Raw genomic sequence first — 22870 nt, forward strand, 5'->3', positions numbered from 1 at the left:
CATTATTTATTTCTGTTATTCCCATTATTTATTTCTGTTATTCCCATCATTTATTTCTGTTATTCCCATTATTTATTTCTGTTATTCCCATCATTTCTGTTATTCCCGTAATTTCTGTTATTCCCATTATTTATTTCCATTATTTCCATTATTAATTTCTGTTATTCCCATCATTTCTGTTGTTGCTGCAGCCAGTAATGGGAGCAGAGGGGGGCTGTGTAGCTGCTCTGCTGGGGTAGAACTGTCACCACTGGCACCATCAGTGGAGCTGGAAATTTTGAGGGATGTAAATACAGACATCTGAGGCCAAATTTCATACTGACCCCATCAGCAGGAGCTGATGTGACCTTGTTTGTTTGCCCATCCTTCGGTGCCATCCGGGGAATATTTCTTTAAATCTTTGCCTAGGAGTCACTTAGAAAAAAGAATTACCACATTTCATAAAGCTCAAACCCAAGTAGGTCCTAAGAAGGGAGTAAAAGGCTGCAGTTCCTTTTGTTTTGCTTAGAATTGTATCTTCTTTGCTCTAAAGACTGATTTTTGTGGGCAAAATTTGGGGAAATCTTTCATTTCTCTGGACAACTTGGGTAATTGTTACTGTGCAAAGCCATATGGGTTTGATTAAAGTCTCCAAATGCCATTTACTGAGACAAACGACCCAGTCTGGAGGGGCTGTGGATCATTTCAGACTGCTTAACTTTTATTAAACCCCAAAACAGGTCATTCCACACAATAATAGGCTGCCCAAAGTGAGAAGCTGGTGGGCTGACAGCTGCTGCTGGCACCTGCTGGGCTTTGGAGCATTTCTGGGGGATCTGGGATCTGTGGCATCACTTCCCAGTACCTGCCCAAGTTGTGGCACTGAACATTAAGGCAGAGTTTTACAGAAAAATCTCATTATGCCAGCAAAGCCATTCAAGTCCCCATTAAGGGCTGGGTGTTGGTGTGTGCATTGCACTCCAGTGCATTTCAGAAGCAGATGTCAAGGCTCTGTGCAAATATTAGCTAATTAAACCTCTTCTGAGAGACACAGCTGAAGGACTTGTCCTCAGAGATGTGCAAACTTTGTCACCGAGAGCTGAAGTGACTTTCCCAAAGTCATGCAGCTGCTTTTAAATACATCCAGCTGAAATTAAATAATGCACACAACTTTCTGCTTCTGAGGGTCTGTGCAGCTTGATTTAGAATTGATACTGCCCAGAAAGTGTTTAAAAGTCACCTTAACTCACTCATTAAATGAGGTGTGAGTAGCTGTTACTCACAATAACCTGTCTGCATTCCTATTACACCCCCCTGTTGTATTCTCCTCTTGAAATAATTGCTAATTGCTAATTACTAATCCTTCTCTAATGCTCGGGCTACTGGAGCTCACACAATATTTTTCTGTGCTCACTGGAGTCTTTGGTTGGTATTGTGAGAATTGTTGGCAGCACATTGATCTCCTCAATTGCAAGTGTTAGTATTTTCTTCCTCAGTTTTTCCTTTTAAGCTGGTGGATTTGTTTGTTGGGTTTGGGTTTTTTATGGGCAAATAAGAACAAAATTCCTCCTCTGCTACCCAGGGTTTCTAGGTTTGAGGACAAAGTGAGGTGGAACTCGATAGTGTTGTCACCACGAGGCTGAACCCTCCACTCTGCAATTCCAAGATTGCAAGGTGGATCCTAAATGAAGCTCCTCACTAATAAAATCTTCATTGTATCATTGTTCATTCCAATTTAGGTGTTGCAAAAATAAATCCGTGGCCTTCAGAAAGCACAATCAGCCTGATGGCTTTGATGAGGCATTAGCCTTTCTTATGATTATCTCAATCTTGTTCTTTTACTCAGAGCCAGATTTGAAGTGCTTGCATGAGGCTTTGCAGAGCCTGATGGTTTGCAGTGCAAGCAATACTGATGAATGCTCTGCTTTATTTGCTGATTTTGACCATCCTTGCAGCATTTCCTAGATGTTCATCCAAGCAGAGTCTGCTTTTCCTGGTAGCAATCCTTTCCTTGTCAGTATTGATGTAAAAAATAGCACATTTATTCCTGCAGGCATTATTTGGGCTTTAGGCTGTTACTCCTCCTGCAGCTGTCCTCAGAGAGGATGGGATCCAGCCTTGTGCCCGTGTGCAGTCAAAATATATAAAAATCTGTGCACTGGCAGGTGTCCAGAGGAATGTTACAGTGGCTCCTGTACAGTAAAATAAAAAAAAATTTAAAAAAAGAAAAAAATGATAAATTTTATAGCATTTAGGAATGAAAAATTATATCTCTCTAATTGATTTTTTTCCTGTTTTCACTTTGTCCTAAGCCAGAAAAAAAAAGAAAGGCCCATAGAGGTTTCTTTCCTAAAAAGGAAAATGAAGCAGTGACAACTTTGGATTTTATTTATTTAAATTTTTTTTAAGTATGTGTGCAGAAAACATTTTTAAGAGAGGATAAAAATCAAGGCTCAATTTTCCATCCTTGTAACCTCATAATGATGTTCCTACCAGTTCCTGCTGATAAATATTTATCACCTCTGTGTTTTCTCTGGTGCCCAACTGCACTGACAACAGGTTTGAAATTGCCAAACCAAGGCTCAGCTACACTGGAAACAAGGGGAAAAAAATGAAGATTTAAATGCAGGAAATTGTTAAAGATCAGAGGCTACCAAAGAGATTCCATGTCTTGGTGCTCCCACGAAGCAGCTGCTGGTGGCAATCCTGGTGCCACTGCTCAGCTCAGAGTCACCTCCTCGCTTCACTGCAAACCCCCTGAATTCCGTGTGCCAGGAGAGCAGGGGGAGTTGTATTTTTGCAGTGCACAGGCCCTGAGGAGAGGAAGAAGAGAGAGGTGGATGGAGGAATTGAATTTAATTTAATTAAAGCACTCTGTGGCTTAACCTGCAGCTGGTGCAAGAGGCTTCCTTGTGGGGAAGGAAGGGTCTCCACACAGGGGATGGGAGGGCAGCAGCAGTGAGGGAAACGGCCTGCCTTGGGATGGAATTGCTTGTTTAAGGCAGTAATTCTTCCTAAATTCATACAGCAAGCCTCCCCCAGCCTTATGGGTGCTGGGGTTTTCTCCAGCTGCGTCTGCCTCTGTGGGTGAATCAGCACCTTCTCCTTTCCAGCCTGGGGAAGGCATTTCCTGGTCCTTCTGTTGATGCTCCTCAACATCCTGCTGCCTCACATTCCCCCCACATCCCACCAGCCCGCCCTCCAAGCTGATATTTGCTTTATTTCACCATTTTCCTTTTGTGATCAGCCTTTAACCGAGTTCTTTCTCTCCTGGCAGACCTTGAGAACTTCAAGACCAGGACGAGGAGCACGGTGTCCGTCCGCCAGGGCCAGGGCATGGTGCTGCTCTGTGGGCCCCCACCCCACTCTGGAGGTAAAGAGCTTTCCTTCTCTTGATTTCAGTGCCTGGCAAACAACTGTGAGGTTTCCCTCCTCAGGGAAGGGAATTCTCAGGATTTTCAGTAAGTTTGAAGCAGTCACCTGCGAGGACAGGGTTGTGGCAGGGCCACCCTGGCTGAGGGGGTCCTGGTGACTGGGGAAGCTCCAGTGGGGGACAAATGCAGAGAAAGAGCACTTTATTAATCTGAGCATAAACTTTGGAGATGAACTGATGGAAACTAAAGCAATGTGTTCATATCCTGAAGACGTGGCCAAGACCTTGTGCAGCCTTTCTGGTTCGTGGCCTGGGTGTGTCTCCTGCTAAAAAGTTGAAGCTTGCTGACAGAGCCACTTTTGTGCATCATCTTTTCATTATCTTCTCTTTTTCAAACACCACTGGCACTCTTTTTTTGTGTCCTGGGTACTCAGGATGTGTCCAGATCTCACAGGGTGCTCTTTGCTTCAAAGAGGGCGGTATGAATGTTTAGAAAATACCAAACAATTCTTTCAGTTTAGCACAACCTCATTTTAATTGCGCCAGTTTGTGGCTTCCCGAGCGTGTGTGTTGCACTGCTCTGTTTAAAATGTGTTGGAGAGGGAGTGGTCCTGTGAGAATTCCTGCTGGAATTCTCGGTGTGCCTGACAAGCTCCATGTGTGTGTCCCTCCGCACCAGGACCCACACCAGCCACTGCAGCTGGCTCCTTCATCGGGAGCTGCTCGCTCCGTCAAAACAGCACAACGTCTTCCACAGATCTGTGGCCCTTTTAAAGAAATTTGCAATCCTGCTTTGAGGTCTGTCTGGCCTCATCAGCAGGATGGGAATTACCCCGTGGACCATGTGCTGTCGGGCTGAGCTTATTGCCCAGGCTGGAGCAGAGGCCTGAGGAGCTGCTGGGCTCGTGGCTGACCAGCTGGCAGAGCTGCCCAGGGGCTTTGTCCCACTGGGACCCTTCCCAGCCAGCAGCACTGACCCCACAGCACTGCCCACTCCTGGGCATGATGCCTCAGGGTTTAGCTTTTCTATTTTCACATTCTGTGCTGCTTTAGTGTGCAGTTCTGAGCTTCATATCAGGGGATGGTGAGCTCTCTGCACAGAGCAGGGAGACAAAACAATTCCTGCTCCAGCTCGGGACCAAGGACAAATTATCCAAACCTCAGGCCCAGGAGCACAAACAACGTGGGCTGGAGAGAGAAAAACAAGCAGGATGGGACTGCATGGGCTAAAGCTGGAATGGGACAATGAACTCCAGTGTGCCCATGGAGCAGAGCTGATCACAGCGAGAGCCCCCGGGAGCGCTCGTGCATTTTGGGACCATTTGGGTTCATCTTGGGGCAGCCCTGGCTGGGCTCTTGTGCTGCCCAAGGTGGATCCATGGAGGAGATCCTTTGAATAAATCCCTGCTTTATTCTGTAACTCTGCCCAGCCTCTGCTCTAGGGCAGCCTGCACAAGGCATCAGGGACAGCACTGGCCAGCAGTGCTGCCTCCCATTCCTCGAGGAATGGCTCCAGAGGGACACAGGGATTGCAGGAATTGTGCACATTTGTCTCCTCAGCAAAGCCTCCTCTGCAGGGGCTGAAAGCTCCCTGTTTTGCCATAAGAAATCCTTGCAGGGTGAGCACCGTGTGTGGAGATGGCGCAGCTGGTGGGGGTGTGAGCAGTGAGAAGGGAGTGGTTGTTCAGGTGGTTCCAGAGAAGGTTTGGTCTGAGTTTATTTACTGGTGATACAAAAAAACTAAATTTCCAAAAGGTGCTGGTGGTATTTCCAGCTTTGATTCAATAGGAAGGACAAAGCCTCGTGTGCTGACTGGGAGGTCAGAACATTTCTGGTGATAATTTCCTTCAGTCATTTGGGTGAGAGATGACTTCCTCCGTGACCACCATCCATGACCTGCTCTACTTCAGCCAGAAAATTATCCTAATTGTAGCCAGAGCCATAATTAGTCCAAAGTGACACTATCCCAGCTCTGTAACCGAGCTGGGCTGGTGTTACTGGTCTTGTTGTTTTCTGGATTGCACAGAAAGTGTTTACAGGAAACTCAAACCCGGTTAATTCAGAGCACTTGTTCTGCAGGAATTAATCTGCTCTGTGGCAACATTTTCTTTCACCTTTCCTCCCTCCCAAGCTTAGAAATAAGATGAGTTTTAAAAGTCACAACTGCAAATTAATGCTTTTTGGTGATCATCATGTTTCCATCCTCGAAGCCCTTGGGTCTGTAGCGCCACTGCACAACCCCTGAGGCCTAAAGAGGTGACCCAGAACAGAGGCTGGGCAGGGTTAAAGGAATAAAGCAGGGATTTATTAAAAGGCCTTCAAAGGACACACCTTGGGCAGCACAAGAGCCCAGCCAGGGCTACACCCAAGATGGACTCAGAGTCAGGAGTTTTGACACTTTTATAAGTTCTGGTCCATTTCCATATTGGGGTTCATTGTCCAATTCCAGCTCCAGGTGATGCAGTCCCATCCTCCCAGTTTGCTCTCCTCCATTCCCTGTTGTTTGCACTTTTTGGGCTGAAGCTGCAGCGCTGTCCTTGGTTCTGGGGCTGGAGAAGGATTGTTCTGTGTGCCTGAGCTGTGAGGAGAGCTGCTGACACTTTATCTGGAGTTCAGAGTCACACCAGTGCAGTGCAGCATCTGGGAAATATCAAAGCTAAAACCTAAGGCACCTCCCCAGAGCGTTCTCCAGCTCAGCTGTGGGCAGAGGGAGGTTCAGGAGCAGTATCAGGTGTCGTGGAAGCTGCTGCTCATCGGGAAGCGCCGCATTCCGCGGGCAGCCCCGTCCCCACGGCCCCGGTGGTGTTGGCAAAGCAGAGGTGTAGGGATCAGCTCCTTCCAGCCCCCCAGGGTAACACTGCCAGTGTTTAACACTGTGGTGCAACAGGAAAAAAGCCCCTCGGCTTCAAAGTGAAAAATAATCCAGCTCAATGGAAGCACGAGTGGTAATAAGAGGAGAAAATGCAATTACTTATTTTAGAATCTGATTAGGGCAGTGAACCCAACTTCATCATCCTTGCAAAAAGTGCCTGATGGCATTAATGACCACTGCTGAAACATAGGACTAATTGTGGGGAAAAATACACTTTCACATTTTTTATTTTTTTTACTTTAGTTTCATATGTGCATTGAAAATGAAATCTGAAAAAAATAATCTAAAAAAGCAGAACTATTCAATCTGAGAACTGTCGTTGCTTTGCTGATGAGGGTATTCACTGGAATAGTAGAAGCCTGAAAAAAACATCTTGGCCAGGTGCTGAGATTCAGGAAAACAAAAACAGTAAATGGGAAGGGAATTATTTCCTGTCAGCCATTGTGTCACTGGTTGTCTTGGGCTTAAAAATTGGGACTTTATTAAAAAGATGCTGATCAGAGTCCAGACCATTAACCTTTCAGCTGTGGTTCACTCTAATACTTTGCCACTTGGAAATATCCCTTTTTGAGGAGCTGTCAGCTAAAAGTGAAGTTTTGTTGGCCTACATACATTAGTTGTTGACGCTTTCTTTTTATTTTTTCCTGTTAATGATGCCCAATAAAGAGCTTCCTACTGTTCAAACGTTACAGGAAATTCATCCCGAAAATGAGTCCAAATGATGAACAAGTCCTTCCAGCATCAACAAATGGGCTGCGTACAGCTCGCACAGAACAATTTGGGCATTGTCGTGCATTGTCCCAGTTTTTGGTTTGAAATGAGCTGGAAATTCAGGCACATGGATCTCAGCCCCCCCCCCCAGACCCCAAATGGAGATGGAATGTGTGCTCCGTGCGGCGGGGAGCCGTTGTTTGTCAGGTCACTGCCTTGTGCTGGTACATTCTGTTAAGCAGCATAATGATGTGATGGCCTCCTCTGATGAAGTGCATGCTGAGTGCTGGAGATTTGGAAAATAAATGTTCATCTGCAGCTCGGGAAGTGGCTGGGCTGGAAAGCGGAATAAATGCAAATCAAACATTTGCTTCTGTCACGTTTTCTGCGCTTGCAGCAGTGGATTCCCAGCCCCCCGAGGCCAGTCCTGCTGTATAGACGACCCCTTTGTCTGCTAGAAGTTCCAGTTCTTTTCCTCTCCTTTTTTTTTTTTTTTTTTTTTTTTTTTTTTGCCTTCTCCATTTGTTCCTAATGGACTGGTAGAAACCTGCCTTCGTTGTTAGGATTTTTCTGAGATAATTACCCTGCGTGTGAAGGGTGTTCCCTCATTATTTCTGCAGCTTGTTCAATCAAAAGCCCGGCAATTGTCTTGTGTCAACCATTCTGCCCTGAAACTTCACAGGAGAAATCACTGAAGAGTAAATATTGCTCTGGGAACATGGTCCTGGGGCCTGGGTAACAGCACGAAGAGCTGCTGTTGCTGTTTAAGTGGACAAGGGGAAACAGTCAAAAATCTTAAAAGTCTGTGTGGAGCTCACATTTGGCTTTGTTTTTGGTGCAGAACACCAGGAGCCTCATTGTGGCTACAGCATGAACTGGGCAGTGCCCAGTGATGGAGTCATAGAAACAGGTTTGGACATTGCGGGGGCATCAAAGAGTTCCTGTGACTTCTTTGTTGAGTCTCATTTAGGTACCTCAGCCTGTCTTAGAATGAGTTCTGGAATTTGGACACCAGAAGACAAAGCTCTTCTGCTTTATATTTTCAGAGCCCTGGGAGATCAACCATTGACTCACAGAATGGTTTGGGTGGGCATAGACCACCCAGTGCCACCCCTGCCAGGGCAGGGACACCTTCCCCTGTCCCACGCTGCTCCCAGCCCCAGTGTCCAACCTGGCCTTGGGCACTGCCAGGGATCCAGGGGCAGCCACAGCCACCCCTGTGCCAGGGCTGCACACCCTGCCAGGGAACAATTCCTTCCCAATACCCCACCCATCCCTGCAGTGCTCAGGGTGAGCTGTCACAAGAGCAGAGGGGAAGAATCCCCTTCCTTGACCATCTGGAGCACTTCAAGCCAAAACAGGGAAAATATCACCAAAACAGCTTTTTCTTTTTCATTATGTTGCATTTTAAGCCATTTAGAAGCCATAAACCATTTCAAAGTGTATAATAGTGTTCAAGCTAAGCTCTTTGTGGAAATGTTTTCCTTCTGAGGAGCTCTGCAGGGGGAAACACCTTTCCTTGTTTGCTTCTTTCTGTGTTGTTAATCAAATTTGGCAAGATACATTTCTTGTTGAGATAAGCCTAATTGAAACAAACAAATAAAAAGCTGTAAAATCCAAAGCAAACACTCACTTGTGTTTCTCAGGGCTCTGAATCTAAGTTGTGTTCCAAAGGGGATATGCCTGGGAGGTATTTGGAGGTCACTGTCCTTTTAACTTTATCTCCAAATTTTAAAATAAAATATTCTTTTGTGCTTAATAGTTCTTTTCATTTAACTCCGTGGGAGCTGAGACATTCAGCTGCCACTTTTATTAGATTTATTTGATAGTCAGGGCAGGGTTAGTTAATATTTTAACAACTAAGGTTTTCAAATTCCTTCTAACATCCCTGGCATTTCATTGTGAGTCCAGAGGCTAAAAAAATACAGTCTTGGAATGGATTTTCTACTTGACAGGCTGGTAGCACACCCTTCCTCATGCAGAACAAACGGGTCTGGAAATCCTTCCCCTCCCTTCTCTGGGAAGATAAATGAACTTGTCTTTAGGATTTCTCTCTCCCCCCCCACTTCCTGCGAGTTTCTTGTGGTTCATCTTTAGAAAGATCTATAACCATGTTCTCATGACATTTGCCTTGCAGCCCTCGTGGGAAAAGCCTGTGGAGATGGAGCTCTCCAAGTGCTGTGAGAAATGCTGAGTGTACACAGAGGGCTGCTGAAAATGATCTCTCAATCACTTGATTATTTGAATTCTGTGCTCTCGTTGCAGTCCCTGGCGGTGTGTCCTCTTCTGAGAGCGCTCTGCGCTCCGCTCATTCCCCCACTCACCACAGCTGGAGCACATCTGTTCTCACTCCCAATCCAGCTCAGTAATCTGGGCAAGAAATCAACCAGCTGATGGCTTTTTTAGTCAACAAAGTGCTCAGCTGGGCAGGTGGGAGCCCGCCGGTGTTCTATAGGATGTGTCCTCTCCTGTAGACACATCCTCAAGAGTTCCTGCTGACCCTGGAACTGAATATCCCAACAATTCTCTCTCTGAACCTCAGTTCCTCAGACACTTTGTTCCTCTGCTCCTTTCTGACCTTCCTGGGCTTCTGGGAGCTGTGTCCCCTTGAGTGAACAAAGGCAGGATTTCAAGGAAAATCAGTTTTCTGTCTCTGCGGTGCCCACGTTCTCAATGCGCTTGGAAAATTCCATTTTCCTGAGGAGGAGGAGATTCATTAAAGCTCAGTTGTTCCCATAATTCTTTCCTATCTGATGCCATCACTCCTGATGGAAAACACAGCCATGGATGGGAACACATCCGTGTCCGTGAGCTGAGCTGTTGACAGGGAATTATTCCCACATCTTTTCACAGACTGGGTGCATTCAGGTTTTCTCATTCTCTCCTGCCTTTCTTTCCCTGCCGGTATCCAGGAAAACTTTTAGTTCTGTTGCCCAGCTTAATCAAGTAGAACTAACTAAATTTTAGCATTTGACAGAGGAGATGGCAATTCTGATCCCATCTCAATCTCAGCCTTTCATGCTGCACGGGCAGGAGTGAAGTGTGGACCCCAAACGTGTTTGCAGAAAGCATTTTACAGATCCCAGTGCTGCTAAAACCACTCCTGAGCACATTAGTGGCTGCTCACTTTTTCTCTCCTTTTATTATTTTTTTTAAGGGATGATGGACACTTCATGGGCTGGGAGCAGTGAGGATCTTTGCGCTCTCGGGGTGGCTGATGGCCTCTAGTGGGATGAATGGTTTGGGGGGTTTGTCTTGCAAATAATCCATCCCACAAATCATGTCTCATGTTTGTACAGCCCCCACCACACAGTGCAACGAGGAAGGGGAGCAAACCTGGGAAAAATCAGAAGAGTGCAGGAGGAAAAAGGCAATTATCAGGCATTTTTATACTATGATCAGCAAATGGAGCATAGCAGGAATCCTGGAGCTTTTAATGTCCTCACTCCACTGCAGTAGCCTTAACATTTAACCTTTATTTTCCTGTTTCTTTCAGTGTGGGATGCCCAGAGCTTTTTAGAAATGTGAATTTTACAGAACCTCTATTCCCAGTTCCCCCTTGCCAGGCAGGTTGTCAAAGGGCTGAGCTAACCCTGCTATTCCTTATTAAAGGATTGATAGTTTCTCCTCTTTCTCTCCTGTCTTAATGTCTTTGGAAGCCTTTGCTGCCTGGTCAGATTTGGTTCCAATTAATGAGAAGCTAATTTAGAGAGGAGCCTCGCACACATGGGTGGGCACCATGGCTGTAAAAGTTCCATTTCTCCAGGAAACCAAGCAAAAAATCTGCTAAGCTGGTTGGAAGTTGGTTCAGCTATTTGTCAGAGGGCTGCAGGGTTACTGAGCAGCCTGTCATGGATCACTCCCAAGGCTGGAGGGAAAATCTGAGCAGGTAAACTCTCCCTTGGGGCTGGGAAAAGCAAAAAAAAAAAAAATGGAGTCAGGGAAATATTTTCCCATTAGGGACAGTCAGTGATGGATTTTGATGTATTTGACTGTGGTTTTGGGTTGGTGTTGGCAGACCTGGAGCATCAGGAGGGGTTGCAAACCTGCCTGGGTTGTGGGGCAGGTGTTAAACCTTGTTTTCCATGGATAATTCTGCTTGGAGGATGCAGGGAAGGACAGAGGGGAGGCTCAGTTCCCAAGCAGACAGGAAAATGTCCCAGCAGAGTTTTCTGGGATTAAAAAAACAGTTTCCATGAGCTAGGGCTCCACAGCTCGCAGCTGACTTTCCTAGAATGGGAACAGGTGAAATTCCAGTGGGATTTTCAGGAATTCCCTGGAGGTGGATGCAGGATGAGTGCTGGAGATGGGTGGGAGATGGAGGAGACCATGAGGAGAGCAAAGGATGCAGAAAAATACCTGAATCTGTCACCAGTTTTTCCTCCTAATAGTGACTGCCACTGCCATGTCCCCAAAGGCAGGAAAATTCCCAGGTTTGAAGTGTTAACATCCTCAAAGTGTTTTCCAGAGCATGAACAGCTGAGCTCAAAAATCCTCTGAGTGATTGAACTCAGGCCAAGATCCAGAAAACAACTTCCCAAAGCTTCCAACTGCTGCAGTTTGTCTGCTGCCCCTGAAAGCTGCATCTGAGCAGCCTGGCAGCATTTCTGCCAAAAAATTCCCTCAAAATTCAGCCCAAGTTTCCCTCCAGGTGTCTCCTTCCATCACAGGGAGTAGGTGAGTCACACTCTGGGTTTCTGTAATTCATCTGTGTCTGGCTCCATGTGACGGAGATTATTACAGTTCAGCAAAAATGGGGTTCATTAAACTTAAAATCAGGCATATGAAACTCTCATTTAAATAAAAAGTGATTGAGAATGGTAACTTCCATTTAAAGTGCATCTCCCATCATTTATTTTTTATGCTCTGCCACAGTCACCATTTAAATTATTAAAAGCAAGAAGTAAAAAGCTACTCAGGAGATAGAAATGGATTAGATTAAAATTAATCTGACATAATCCTTTCTGTAAAACTGCTGATTCAGTTTGTGCACAAGTTTATCAACATATTTGAGGATGAAGGATAAGGATAAATTCTCCTCTAATTTGGGAGTGCTTTGGCTTGATATTTCTGACAGCACAGGGAACACACAGAGCTCTCTTAATTGAGAGATTTATGAAAATACAAATATTTCTTACAGCACAAATGCCAAGCTCATCACAGATTTACACTCATTTAAGCACCTGAGGTGGTGAGTGTGATCTGCCTCATTTCAGCTGGGATGAATTTTGAGGTGCAGAAAACAGGGGCTGGGTCAAGAACAGCCCCAGATTTTCAGCTGGCACGTGTCACTTGTCACCTGCAGAGTCAGCACCCGCAGCATTCCTTTTTTTGTGCCCCAGGTGGGTGGCAAGGACACAGGAGGAGGTCTGGGGTCTGTAACTGGAAGGGAAGAGGCTTAGCCCTGCACTAAAGACCTTGGAAACAGTGGGATAATAAGGAACACGATGTTAATGGATTTTTTATTTATCAGTGACAGCTCGTGACATCTTTAAAAAGAAATCATCTACGAGCCAGTGGTGTGGTTTATTCCCTGTTTGGTTGCAGTCAGCACTAAATGAAGATTGAAATGGGATTGAGGGGGGTAGGGCTGGCAGGGTTTGGCTAAAGATGAGTGAGATCTGTCGTCTGACAGAACCCAGTCAATAGCATTTATCAGGAGCTGGAACATCTTGTGATGTCTTTATGATCTAAATTAGAGATCAAAGTCCTTCTCCCAGGCTCTGCTAACCCTTTCCCTCCACATCCAGCTCTGCTGGCCTCTGCCAAGCCCTCGGAAGCAGCCAGGGCTGCAGAATGTGTGTAGTGACACAAACACAGCCCTGATGTGTCAAATTTGGGCTTCCACACCCCTGGGTGCACATTCTGCTGTATTCAAGCCAGCAGACCTGGCTCTGGGAGCCCCTGTTCCTATGGGGCTGATGTTTTGTTGCTGAAAAATCAATGGGGGTATTGGTTTGGGCATTTCCTGTTACCTCATGCACATGGTTGCACCTAAAAATGTAACCATGATGTGTTTAAATGTAATAAATGTGCAACCATGATGATGTTTTCAGCTGGTAGATATCAAAGCACTTTATTATGACACTAAACACTGATTATCTATCAAATAAATCAAGAGAATGTTTTTTTCCTGTGTGCTAAAGGCAAGTGCCCTACAGGCCATACCCCCCTCAGGCTGTTTGGGCAGATATTTCAGCCTTGGAGTGGATCATAATTTTAATTCATTGCAGTAAGAAAATTCCTCTGCATCCAACTTTTTTTTTTTAGGGGTTTGATCTAATCTCTTACAACTACAGATCAAAGGTAGTGAAAGCTGGTATTAAAGGATTAGCTAGGTCACATTGAAATATGTTTTAAAACAAGCCCAGGGACCTTTAACTTTTCTGAAGCAAGTGCACACACAAAAAAGGATTTTTATGCTAACTCTCTGTGACTTTAAACAGAAAACAAACTGATGGATTAAATCCGTGAGTCATTCCTTCAGGTGATGTGGGGAGCACTTTATGTAACACAAGCCTGGAGAACATCAGCAGTGACTGAATCTCTCACAGCACAAATCCAGAGCAGAAGTTAAATTCAGTGTAGGCACCACTTGTGCGCATGCCCAGCTTCACGTGGTTTTATTCTCTTTTGATGATTGCTCATAAGAAATTAGCAGCTTCAGCCCAGGCTCCTTTTTATCCTTTTCTCTGGCTGATCTCTCCTGTTCCCCTGTGGCACAGGGGTGCTTTCTCTCTGGCTGTCAGGTGGAGATGAGTGTTTCTTTGCAAAGATGTTGATGCCACTCTCTGGACCTTATCAAGCCATTATTCCTTTTTTTATTACCAGAATTTCCTCACTGAAATGAACTTAGAAAGAGAGAGAGTCACCCAGCTGATCACTGCTGGGGTGAGCCTGACTCCAGAAACTTCAGTTATAACAAGAAGGGCTTGGAAGTGGCATCAAATCCAGTCCTGGTTCAGCATTCCCAGTGAACACCAAACCTGCTCCAGGAGGTATCAGAGTGATAAACACAGCTTGGGTTGGTGGGTGGCTTTTCCTTCCAGGCAAGACTGGCTGGAAATGTCTGTAGGACAAGTTTGAAAAGCTTGTCAGACAAAAACCACCAAGTTTCCCCCCAAAGCAGCCAGGCTGTCTCGACGAGAGGGTGGCTGTGCCCAGCAGATGCTGTTGAAATAGTTTTGGTATTGAACTGGAGCAAATGCCCCGGTGCAGGACCTCATCTCACGACGTTTTCTGTTGAGCACAGATAAGGATTTGTGTTGATTTTCCTCCTTTTGGGTTCAGATTGCCCGATGGCTCAGTGCAGTCATGGCTAGTGCTCACAGCCATGCACTGGGGCTGAGCTGCTGGGAGAGATAAGCCAGGCCAGCTGTGTGCACCCGAATATTTAACTGCTTGAGACACCCACAGGCTGGAGATGCACCAGATACAGGGGTTATTGATTAGCCTTCAGCTAATGAAGACCTCTTGCCCTTTTAATTACCCAGAGCTGGGCAGTTGAGGGGCTGGGAGGCAAACACAGTGCTGAAAATTGCTGTGAGAATGCATCTAACACAGACATTGGGTAATTTTGTGCATTTTTCTTGGTCTTATAAACTTCTGACAGCACATTTCTCTGTTGCCTGGCTGCTGAGTAACTGTGACCTCAGATTTGGCACAGCTGAGGGTTCATCCAAATGTGTTTTATTAAATTTAGATTAATCTTGTTCATTATTTATCACTCTTTTTATTAAAACCTGCATTTGAGGCCCAGAGCTGTGGTGTGATGTAGCTGAGCAACAAGAGCTCAGACTCAAAGGGAGAATTACCAGGTGATACTTTTGTCCAGGCCGATTTCCTTAAATTGTTCTGCAATTATTTAAGACTGGAAGATAAAAAATTGATCCAGTGGTGCACGCAGGGCAATGGAACTGTCTGTAGGCCCACAAAAAAAAAAGGGGGGTGGCAGTGCATAATTCATGAACCTTTAACATTAAAATAAAACTGTGAAAGAGAAAAATGGCCAAAACTCAGGAATTGCAGAGGATTGGTGTGTGTGGAGAGTAGCCTGGCAGGGCTGGGTAGGGCCATGATTTATCTTTCCTGGATAATTCCCTTTTTCCCTTTCCCCAGGGCACTCTGCCAGGGTCTGGTTCATGGGGCTATGGGTGTTGATTGCTCAATCAAATCACAGTGAAATTTGCAATTATGAAATTGGAATTATGAATATCCCCTACAAGCAGCTGGCAGATTTTAATAAGCAAATTGAGAATACCGCTCAGGTTCACAGGACACTCCTCAGATAATCACTTCAGCTTTAGCTTTGCCCAAATTTGCTGTAAGCTTCACTTATGAGCAGCTTTTGAACACCAAGGAATGGAAGCAGAGCAAAAAAAACTCAGCAGTCTGCAAATTATCCCCCAAAAATCAGTTTTCTATGAAGTTGATACAACAACACTGGGTGTGGCTGGGGGATGTACCACAAAATGTTACTATAGCATTTGGATATATTAAAAAAATGAGCAGGTGGGAATGTTTGGCACAGGAGCACACCCAGAGCCAAGAAGTTTGTCAGTGCTAAACCACCAAAAAGCAAAGTGCTGGGGGTGCAGTTCCTCCTGACCATCACCTGCACTGCAATGGTTGAGGGAACAGCTTCTCTCCAGGAAGAACTTCACTGCTGCTGTTGGCTCCGTCTGCGAATGGCAAGGAGCAAAATAGACAGAAAAACTTCAGCACTTCCCATCCTGCAAAAAAGAAATGAATTTTGAAAAAAAATTAAAACAGCCATAAATTTACAGAAGTGCATTCTGCAAGAAATAATTGAGTTTTGAAAAAAAAAAAATTAAAACAGCCATAAATTTACAGAAGTGCATGATCAAGGGAAGTGACAACCAAACACTCAGAGCTGTGTTCAGTCCATCTGGATTTAAGTTGTTTATAGCAGGGGATGAGCCTCACCTCTCCTTTCAAAATGTCTCAAAATTAATTACTGTTTCAGTCATAGTTTGGGTTGTTTGGGACAGTTTAAAGGGAGGATTTAATAATTTCCTGAATTTCATGTTTTTCTCTTGCCATGTGTAATGAAACGTCATTTTTGTGCATCATGATTTACAGAAAACCTTCTGGTTTCCACTGAAAATCAGTTCCCACCTGTCCAGCTTGAGAGTGACAGAGTGGGTGATAAGGTAGGAATTATAGCAATCATTGAAGATTGGATTAATCTCTGTAACTTTCAGCAAAGCCTATAAAAATAATAGTGTATTGTACCCACACTGTTCTTATTAAAAATGATAAATGATCCCCATTTTTTGGCTAATACTGATCCCAAAATTTCATCCTTCTCCTCAGCTTTATGGCTGCCATAATCTTGATATTTTAATAGCTTTTCCCATAATAGCTCCAAAGACCTTTTTAAGTGGCAGCCCTGATTTTATGGAAGAGACTTAAAAAAAAATGAAGAAGAGTTTCTTCTGCTTAAAGGCAGAGGCAAAATATGTGCACGTCCCAAGAGGGGCAAGCAGAGAAATGTTATTTTGGCAAACCACAGGCCTAAGTTAATAATTACTCAGAATTTCTGTGCAGCTTTGACTATAGAATAGATAATGGAAATGAAGAAAAATAAGGTTACAACATGTCCTGGGTCTGTGCAGGGGATGGCCAGGCAGGTGCTCAGGGGCTGCTCTGGGTTTGCAGCTCGTGGAGTTTCTCCTTTCCTTTAAAAACAGCAAACACAGGTCAGAAATTGAGTCATATTCTGTGTTTGAGAGATCTGCTTTAAAGGGGAAATGAAGAGCGTGGGAAATAGGCAAAAATCACATGGAAAGGGCCCCAAATTAGACAGGAGAAGTTTGTCATGAATTCCTCAAGGAATTGGAGCCTAGTGTGTGATTAGAGAACCATGGATTGCCTGTTGCTGCTGGTTCCTGGTGCTCCAAGGCTCCGTGCTGGTGACTCTGGGAAACGATTCCATCACCAGGAGCCACCCCGGGCTGTGTTTGAAATGTCTGTTTGCTCAGGAGCTACAAATTGCCTGTGGGATGTGAGCTGCCTGTCACTTCCAGAGCAATTAGAGAGGCAGACCTTATCAAAAGGAACCCGTCAGCTTGGAGGAGCCATAAATATTGCACCAGGATCTCTCAGGAAATCAAAGGCAGTTGGAGGGAGTATTTATTTACATGCTGCTACACAAGCAGAATCACTTAGAGATGCTCCAGTCTGTGCTGCTCCCTGGACTCCGTATCCCATTAGTCCCATGGGGTTTGGGAGAGGGAGAGAGAAAGAATTAACCAGTTTTAAATGTTACAGAGCAATAATGGACTGTTCCTGCTGTCCAATTCTGTGTCACCTGGGCAGTTGGATCTCTCTGGCATTGATAGGAAGGCAGGGCTGCACCCTCTGACCTTTACTGTGTTCCAAATTACCAGGATTGGTTTGAAGGTAGCCTTGGGGGAGGTTTCAACGTTTTGCCCTCTAGAAATGGGTCTCCTTTAGCCCTCCTGCACTGGGTTCCTCATTTTGGAGGGATCCCAGCTCACCCATTTGTTCCTGTCTTTGATCAGACCTCCTCCTCTTGCCCAGCCTGCTGTGCCCTGCTTACCCAGGACTTCCAGCCCTTAAATATTATATTGCAATATATTTTAAAGGTCTTTAAATTTTATATGGCAATAATGGACTGCTCCTAACATACAATTCTGTGTCATTTGGGCAGCTGGATCTCTCAGGCACTGATAGGAAGGCAGAGCTGCACCTTCAGATCTTTTCTGTGTTCCTCAGTTTTATGCAGCCAAATTAACAGAGTTTGAAGGTGGCTTTGAGGGGGATTTCAATGTTTTGCTCTCTCGAAATGGGTCTCATTCAGTTCCTTCCAACATTTTGGAGTGATCCCAGCTCATCCATTTGTTTCTCTCTTTGGTCAGACCTCCTCTTCTTGCCCAGCCTCCCGTGCCCTGCTTACCCAAGGCTCCCAACCTGGCCCTCAGCTCCAGTGACAGAATTATCCCAGACTTTTCAACTGAGGCAGAGCTTGGGAAAAGCTCCTACCATGATTATAGGGTTGGAAAGTCTTGAAAATGCCAGCACAAGGGCTCTCGATGGCTCTCACCAGCAAAGAGATGAGAACGCCTTAAGCCAAAGGCATCATTAGCCCACAAGCACAAAACCATGGACTACAATGAAAATATTTAACCTGCAAATTAGAAGGGTTTTAGCAATTAAAGTGATACTGCCTCGCAGAGAATAGCAGGAGCCCTTTCTGGGGTGCAATTGTACCTACGAGACCTGGGGGAGGATGGGAGGGACAGGGATTGATCCAGGAATTCCCTCCCCACTCTTTGTCTGTGGCCCGGCCACCATTTCCACAGTCAGGGCAGAATTGCAGAGCTCAGGGGGCTCTGGTGGAAACCTTGGTGTGAAGAGTCGCTCCAATTCCAACACCTCTGTGCATCCCAGGGCAGGGATGTTTATTTGCCTGGTGCTGGCTGTTTCTGGAGGAGCAAGATAATTGTTCTCCAAGAGTAAATTAAAAAAAAAAAAAAAAAAAAAAAACAACAAACTTAACTACTTGCAGAAAATAATAAGCTGGCTGAGAAGTGGTACCTTGTTTGCTCTGAGTATCCTCTTGACATCAGCATGAGGTTCCTTCTAATGAGATGCACATGTGTAAATATGATGATTAGATAGTCCCTCATAAACAGAATTATCATACCTTTCTAAAAGTCTAAGCAGGCATTTTCGAGTCCTGTTGTTACAAATAAATAAATAAAGGCCAAAAGTCTGCATTCAGCCTCTTCTGGCTGGGAACAGTGGGACGTGAGGGCAGAATATATTTTCCAAAGTACCTAATGGTAGTTGAGGTCAATTACAGCCACGACTCATTGGAGTATTAAAACAAGAAGGTGATTTTTAGTGTAATTAGTGTTCCCTTAGAAAACTGCAGCAGTCTTGTATCCACTTCAGGCTCCTTGAGTGTGTTTGGGCATTTGGCTCAGGCAGATATAACAGGGTTAGACTGCATTAACCTCACTCACAGCCTCTGCAACATTTCTCACTTCTTCTTTATGGCTCAAATAACTTCCAGAGATGCCTTATAAAACACAGAGCCCTGTCTAATTAGTCACAGAGAAGATTACAGCTGCTTAATTTAGTGTTCAGTTTTCTGCTGATTCAGAAATTCCTGAGGAATAAAGCATCCAGTGGTTGATAACACAACTCGGCAGATCCTCCTCACAACTGGCTTTAAGGGGGAAAAAAATTAATTAGGGAGGATGAAAGCAAAGCCATGGGCAGGCTGGAATGTTCACGACAAAAAGGTGAGATTCCTGTGAAATTCATTTTATTCTGGATGAAGTTGAAGGAGTAGCAGGAATATTGGATCCATGTGTGGGATCGGAAGCGTCACAGCTGGAAATTTGCATTTGGAGTGATGCCTTTTTCTCTGGTCCTAAAAATATGAGGCAGGCACAGTTAGGGTGATAAAAGGGACACCTTTATGTAAGGACCCTTTAGTGCACAAATTTGCCAGGTGGAAAAGGCTGAGGATGCACCCTGCTCATGATTTATGTACAATTTTTATAGATTCTGCAAATTAGCATATCTGACAAGAACGCCCCAATTAGGAACCTGCCCAGTAAATTAATCCCCCCAGCTCTGGTACCTTCTAAATTCTGCCCCCTCAGGTGAGATCCAGGTGATTTCCTCTTTACAAAAATATGTCTTGAAAAGCTGTTTTCAGCCTTGGTTTCTAAGGAGAGCCAAGACAGCAGAGGGATCCTGGAATTTGTTTTGTCTTTCTGCCTAGGAAAAGGTTGAAGCTAAGCTATGATAAACAACTACAAATATATGTGTAGAGAGTACAGAGAATGTATGAAAGAAAAAAAAGGTAAAAACCAAAACGGCTTATAGAAGGGAATATAGAGAAGATAAAAAGGTAAAAACCAAAATGGCATCAGAGAATATAGAGAAGACAACGAGATAAAAACCAAAACCATATCAGAGAATATATGAAGGAAAAAAAAGTAAAAACCAAAACTGAGCATATAAAAAGAAAACCAAACCAAAACCCAAACATAAATATCAGAGAATATATAAAAATAAGGTAAAAAACTAAAATGGCATCAGAGAATATGGAGAAGATAAAAAGGTAAAAACCAAAATGGCATCAGGGAATATATGAAGGAAAAAAAAGTAAAAACCAAAATGGCATCAGGGAATATATGAAGGAAAAAAAGGCAAAAACCAAAACAGAGCATATTAAAAAAAACCCAAACCAAAACATATATATCAGAGAATATATTAAAAAAAGGTAAAAAACTAAAATGGCATCAGAGAATATGGAGAGGATAAAAACATAAAAACCAAAATGGAATCAGAGACTATATGAAGGGAAAAGAAGGTAAAAACCAAAAAGGCATCAGGGAATATATGAAGGAAAAAAAGGTAAAAACCAAAAGAGAGCATAGAAGAAAAAAAAAAACCAAAACCAAAACATATGTATCAGAGAATATATTAAAAAAATGTGAAAAACCAAAATGGCATCAGAGAATATGGAGAAGATAAAAACATAAAAACAAAAATGGCATCAGGGAATATATGAAGGAAAAAAAGGTAAAAACCAAAAGAGAGCATAGAAGAAAAAAAAAAACCAAAACCAAAACATATGTATCAGAGAATATATTTTAAAAAAATGTGAAAAACCAAAATGGCATCAGAGAATATGGAGAAGATAAAAACATAAAAAACCAAAAGGGCATCAGGGAATATATGAAGGAAAAAAACATAAAAACCAAAATGGCATCAGGGAATATATGAAAGAAAAAAAAAGGGAAAAACCAAAATGGCATCAGGGAATATATGAAGGAAAAAAAGGTAAAAACCAAAATGGCATCAGGGAATACAGAGAAGATAAAAAGGTAAAACCCAACAGGGCCTCAGCAGCCGTGGGGCTCATTCCATGGGCTGTGATATCCCCATTTTTCCCTGCTCACAGCGGGTCCCTTGTGCTTGCAGAGCTGACCTACGCCTGGATCTTCAACGAGTACCCCACCTTTGTGCACCAGGACAACCGGCGCTTCGTGTCGCAGGAGACCGGGAATTTGTACATCGCCAAGGTGGAGACCTCGGACGTGGGCAACTACACCTGCGTGGTGACCAACACCGTGACCAACAGCAAGGTCCTGGGGCCGCCCACGCCCCTCGTCCTCAGGAACGACGGTAGGAGCCTCCCAGGCTGCCCCTGGGCGCTTTGTTGTGTTTTCGTGGCTGGATGTCGGCCAGAAAGTAAAAAGTGGCTGAAATGTTTCTGTTGGAGCGAAGGGTTTTTCCCCCCCTCAGGATTTTTCAGTGATGCTGGAGCTGGGGTTCAAACTCATGGACAGCCAAAGTTGCTCTCCCCACTGCTGGAGCGACTCTGAGAGTCAGGCAGTTATTACAAAATAAAAACCCACTGGGAGTTGGGCAAAGACAGGAAACAAAATAGATTTTCGAGCCTGGACATAGCAGTTTTTCTCATTTTATGCAGCCCAAAAGTGAACAAAGGCACTTTGTTGTTTCGGTAACTGTTAGCTCAGCCTGTGTTTCCCAGCAGAATTAGTGCTATTATTAGTGGTCTGTGGAATAATACAGAAAAGGGAAGAAGAAAGCAAAAGAGGATTTCTAAATTTATACAGACAATTGGTCTGTATCATCATCATTTTGGAGCAGATAAGAAAAATACATCTGCATGTTAATTTCCAATTAAAATTAATGAAAATGTCTCTGTTTAAAGGCTAACAGTTGGGACATTTGTTCTGGGAATAGAAATGCAATGTTAGCAACTTTTCCTGGAAGAAGATCCACTGTCACCTCGTGGGATATGACCAAAATTCCTTGCTTGGAAAATGCAGGCTCCTCGCTGCAGCCTCCTTCCTGCCCATCAGGTTGACAAAATCCCTGTGGAAGGAGTGGGAAATGCTGCTGCTGATGAGGAATTGTCACAGCTGGACTGGGAGGGGTGGAGGGTGCTGCTTTTCCAGCTCTGCCCCATATCTGCCCTCCCTTTCAGGGAATTCTGTGTTCCCATAAACACAGCAGCAGCAAATCTGTCCCTCGGAGTGCACAGTGAGTCGTGGCATGGATGACAAAGAGCAATGTTTAAACTTGCCTCGTGCTGACAATTGCAGTGCTGAAATAACCTTTTTAAATATTCCAATAACAGGATTTTTTTTTGCAAACCCCATTGGAAGAGGTGGAGAGGGACTTGGTAGAAGGGTGTGCAGTGGTAGAACCAGGGGAAATGTCTTTAAGCTGATGGGGCAGGGATAGATGGGGAAGGAATTGTTCCCTGTGAGGGTGGGGAGGCCCTGGCACAGCTGTGGCTGCCCCATCCCACTCCAAAGCCTGCTGGGACCATCCAGGTGTTGAGAGCTGCTGCTGTCCCTATTTCTCTTTAAAATGTGGGATTTTCCATGCCAGGATTGAAACAGTAACAGTGGGAAAGGACCAAAATAGTCCTGGAATAAAACTGCCATCAGCAGCAGCTGTATGGGCCAATTAAACTGCAACGTTGCACAGGTGTTGTCAGGAAATGCATATCAAATCCTCAGACAAATTTGCCTCCTCCTGAATCCCTGGGACTTTCATCCCAAAAATCGTTTTTAAGCTTTGAAATTGGAAGAAAGACACAAAAGCCTCTGGAATGCCTCCACGTGGAGCATCTGATGTGCCCTGACACTGGGAGTGCTCTCCAAGCCACAAACCCAGGGTCTCTCTTAGTCCTTTATTTCCTTCTCCATCCCTGCCACCTGCACAGCTAGGTCAGATGTTAAATCACCCAGGAACAGCAGGAAAAAACGAGGATTTTCTGCATGGGAATGATCTTGGATTCAGGATGGAGATGTCTCAACTGCTCTGATGTTGCTCCTATAAGGTGGAGACAGCAGGACTCACTTCACACCCTGTATATATTTATGGAG

At 44.5% G+C, this 22870-nt stretch overlaps 1 protein-coding gene across 4 annotated transcripts in view; it reads left to right on the forward strand.

Annotated features, from left to right (window-relative positions):
• Positions 1–22870, forward strand: part of LOC137480881 (contactin-4) — a 281234-nt gene that overhangs the window by 191192 nt on the left and 67172 nt on the right. For all 4 annotated transcript variants that reach the window (XM_068202332.1, XM_068202331.1, XM_068202333.1 and 1 more), the window contains 2 exons: positions 3257–3352; positions 20928–21131. In XM_068202332.1, the coding sequence (XP_068058433.1) occupies positions 3257–3352; positions 20928–21131 (300 nt within the window). The remainder of the gene's footprint in view (positions 1–3256; positions 3353–20927; positions 21132–22870) is intronic.

The sequence above is a fragment of the Anomalospiza imberbis genome, chromosome 11 (genome assembly GCF_031753505.1).
Source record: "Anomalospiza imberbis isolate Cuckoo-Finch-1a 21T00152 chromosome 11, ASM3175350v1, whole genome shotgun sequence".
In the NCBI taxonomy this organism is placed as follows: domain Eukaryota; kingdom Metazoa; phylum Chordata; class Aves; order Passeriformes; family Viduidae; genus Anomalospiza; species Anomalospiza imberbis.